The sequence below is a fragment of the Triticum dicoccoides genome, unplaced genomic scaffold, assembly GCF_002162155.2.
Source record: "Triticum dicoccoides isolate Atlit2015 ecotype Zavitan unplaced genomic scaffold, WEW_v2.0 scaffold13139, whole genome shotgun sequence".
NCBI lineage: Eukaryota > Viridiplantae > Streptophyta > Magnoliopsida > Poales > Poaceae > Triticum > Triticum dicoccoides.
In genome coordinates this window covers 2579-5055 of record NW_021192593.1, presented here as the reverse complement: position 1 = coordinate 5055, position 2477 = coordinate 2579, and the positions used below count along the sequence as shown (strand labels likewise).

The window sequence follows — 2477 nt, the reverse complement described above, 5'->3', positions numbered from 1 at the left end:
CTTGGATAGTTGGTGCATCGCCAAACCTAGACAAATCTTGAGGAAAATGGAGCTTGAAGGTCGAGCTTCGAGAGGAGAGAAAGCTTAAGTGAGGCTCGGGCATTTCATCAAACACCTTATGTGCATAGGAGGTCAGAACGCAGTAGCACACACTTCCCACACGCTAGCTGGCCAAAAAATAGAGGAGTGAGCGGGCGGGGACGAGCATATGTATAGCCATTCTTTTAGTCCTGGTTGGTATCTAGAACCGAGACTGAAAACAGATCTTTAGTCCCGGTTCCAGACACGAAGCGGGACTAAAGGGGTTGCGCCTGGAGCCAGACCCTTTAGTCCTGGTTGGTGGCTGGAACCGGGACTAAAGGTCCCGGACAAACCGGGACTTGTGCCCGCTGAGGCCCGATCGTCCTGGCCGCTTGAACCGGGACTGATGCAAGTCGATCGGGACCGTTGCTCTGGTCTGACAAAACCAAAGCCATGTGTTTTTTACTAGTGACTACAAAATACATGACTATAAACTAAATCAATAGTCGAAACGTACTACTAGCTTTGAATAAAACATCAACTAATGTTAAATTATGGCGTGGAGATAGCAAGGAAAAGTAGTCGAACACATGCAGCATCAGATTGGTTCATTTGTCGTGCTCACGGCCATCAAGACACTCAATTATTCAACGAGGGTACGTACATGTCTATTCTCGATATTAATGTGACGCGGGCCACGGAGTAATTGGGCACTCCACCGCCAGAATGCATGTGTGCATGCTTGGTACATCCGTCGGTCATACTACTCATAATTAAATTAAGTAGGTGCATACATCGGTTAGCTTGGTCATAGTGGGAGTAACATAGGTAGTAACATAGATGTCACATAAGCAAAAATATTGATGTGGCAAGTAGTTAATGAGGAGAGAGGCAAATAGAGTAACCTAATATGTTACCATCACATAGCGCCTTTCAATGCAAAATGAGTCTACAAGACAATAAATGAACATGTGTATGTTACTATACATATGACACTTTCCACTATAAGGATAGTAACATAGAGTAATAACGTATGCATGTTACTACTCTAAGTTACTCCCCACTATGACCAGCCTTATACAGGTGGCTCGGCGATATCCCGCAAGTGCAAGATTTTCGGGAATGTGTGCATGCTTGGTCCATCCACCTAGTAATACCCAACATCCAACTACCCCCATAATTAATTAATACCCATCACTCGATCCTAACAACTAACAACTGCCTAATGCATTAACACACATCGATATCGAACCCATCCTCGTGGACACGATACTTCACACCATGCTAGCAGTACTACAGTCTATTCCAAATGTGATTCCTCGTTGGTCAGTAGACGCCCTATTTAAGCACATGCATCCCCCTATACATCCTCACCAATACCAGTGCTAGCAAATCTAGCTATCCCACCCTCTCTCCGTGAGCTAGCCCACCACCACAAGGTCCACAACTACAGCTAACTCGGTCGAGATGGCTCGCACTGCAGCTACTAAGCTCGTGCTGGTCGCCCTGGTGGCGGCAATGATCCTCGCAGCCTCCGACGCGGCCATCAGCTGCGGCCAGGTGAGCTCTGCCTTGACCCCCTGCGTCGCCTATGCGAAGGGCAGCGGGACCAGCCCGTCTGGGGCCTGCTGCAGCGGCGTCAGGAAATTGGCCGGCTTAGCGCGGAGCACCGCCGACAAGCAAGCTACATGCAGGTGCCTCAAGAGTGTTGCCGGAGGGCTCAACCCCAACAAGGCCGCAGGCATTCCCTCCAAGTGCGGCGTCAGCGTCCCCTACACGATCAGCGCATCCGTGGACTGCTCTAAGATCCACTGATCGATTTCTGGCCGCCATCATCGCCGATTATAGTTCCAGCGATTGATGCTGAGTACGTTGAGGTCTCACACACACATATATACATATACATGAATAAATGCTCTGATATGATCTCCATGTGAGAGATAGGAGTACGTACATCGAGCCAGCTTTGCATAGCTGGCCACTGTTGTATCTATTTTGTATCAGCGTTTGATTGTTCGTTCACTCCCTTTGAGCAGACACGGGAGTTTGTTGTACTTTGTACGATGTACGCTTATCATATATGGATTATAAATTAATCTACCTCTATTCGGTTAACATGCGTCCTTATTTGAAAGGACTAAGAGCATCTGTAGTAAAGTCACGATAATGCATATGAAGCCATATGAAGCCATATAATGCATATGAAGCCATATGCATTTGGAGGCTCGCCAGGCGACGCACAAGTTCAGAGTCGCCATATCTGAATCTTCAAAATTTGGTACCCACGGTATCCAGTCCACCAGGGTTCAAGTCCTTATGCTCGCATTTATTCCTCGATTTATTTCAGGATTTTCAGCGATGCGCATTCAGTAGGAGGAGACGTCCCGTCGACGACGAGGTGCCTACGGTAACTTCGTAAGTTTTAAGATGATATGTCGGCTCAGTGTTTCGAAGGT

At 47.6% G+C, this 2477-nt stretch overlaps 1 protein-coding gene across 1 annotated transcript; it reads left to right on the top strand.

Moving 5' to 3' along the window:
* Window positions 1-1376: 1376 nt before the first annotated feature.
* Window positions 1377-2136, top strand: LOC119343530 (non-specific lipid-transfer protein Cw18). The gene has a single exon (XM_037614446.1). The coding sequence runs from the start codon at window positions 1489-1491 to the stop codon at window positions 1834-1836; it is 348 nt and encodes a 115-aa protein (XP_037470343.1). The 5' UTR covers window positions 1377-1488; the 3' UTR covers window positions 1837-2136.
* Window positions 2137-2477: the final 341 nt, after the last annotated feature.

Coding starts and splice junctions, on each gene's coding strand:
- LOC119343530 (XM_037614446.1), top strand. CDS start 1,489: ATGGCTCGCACTGCAGCTACTAAGCTCGTGCTGGTCGCCCTGGTGGCG.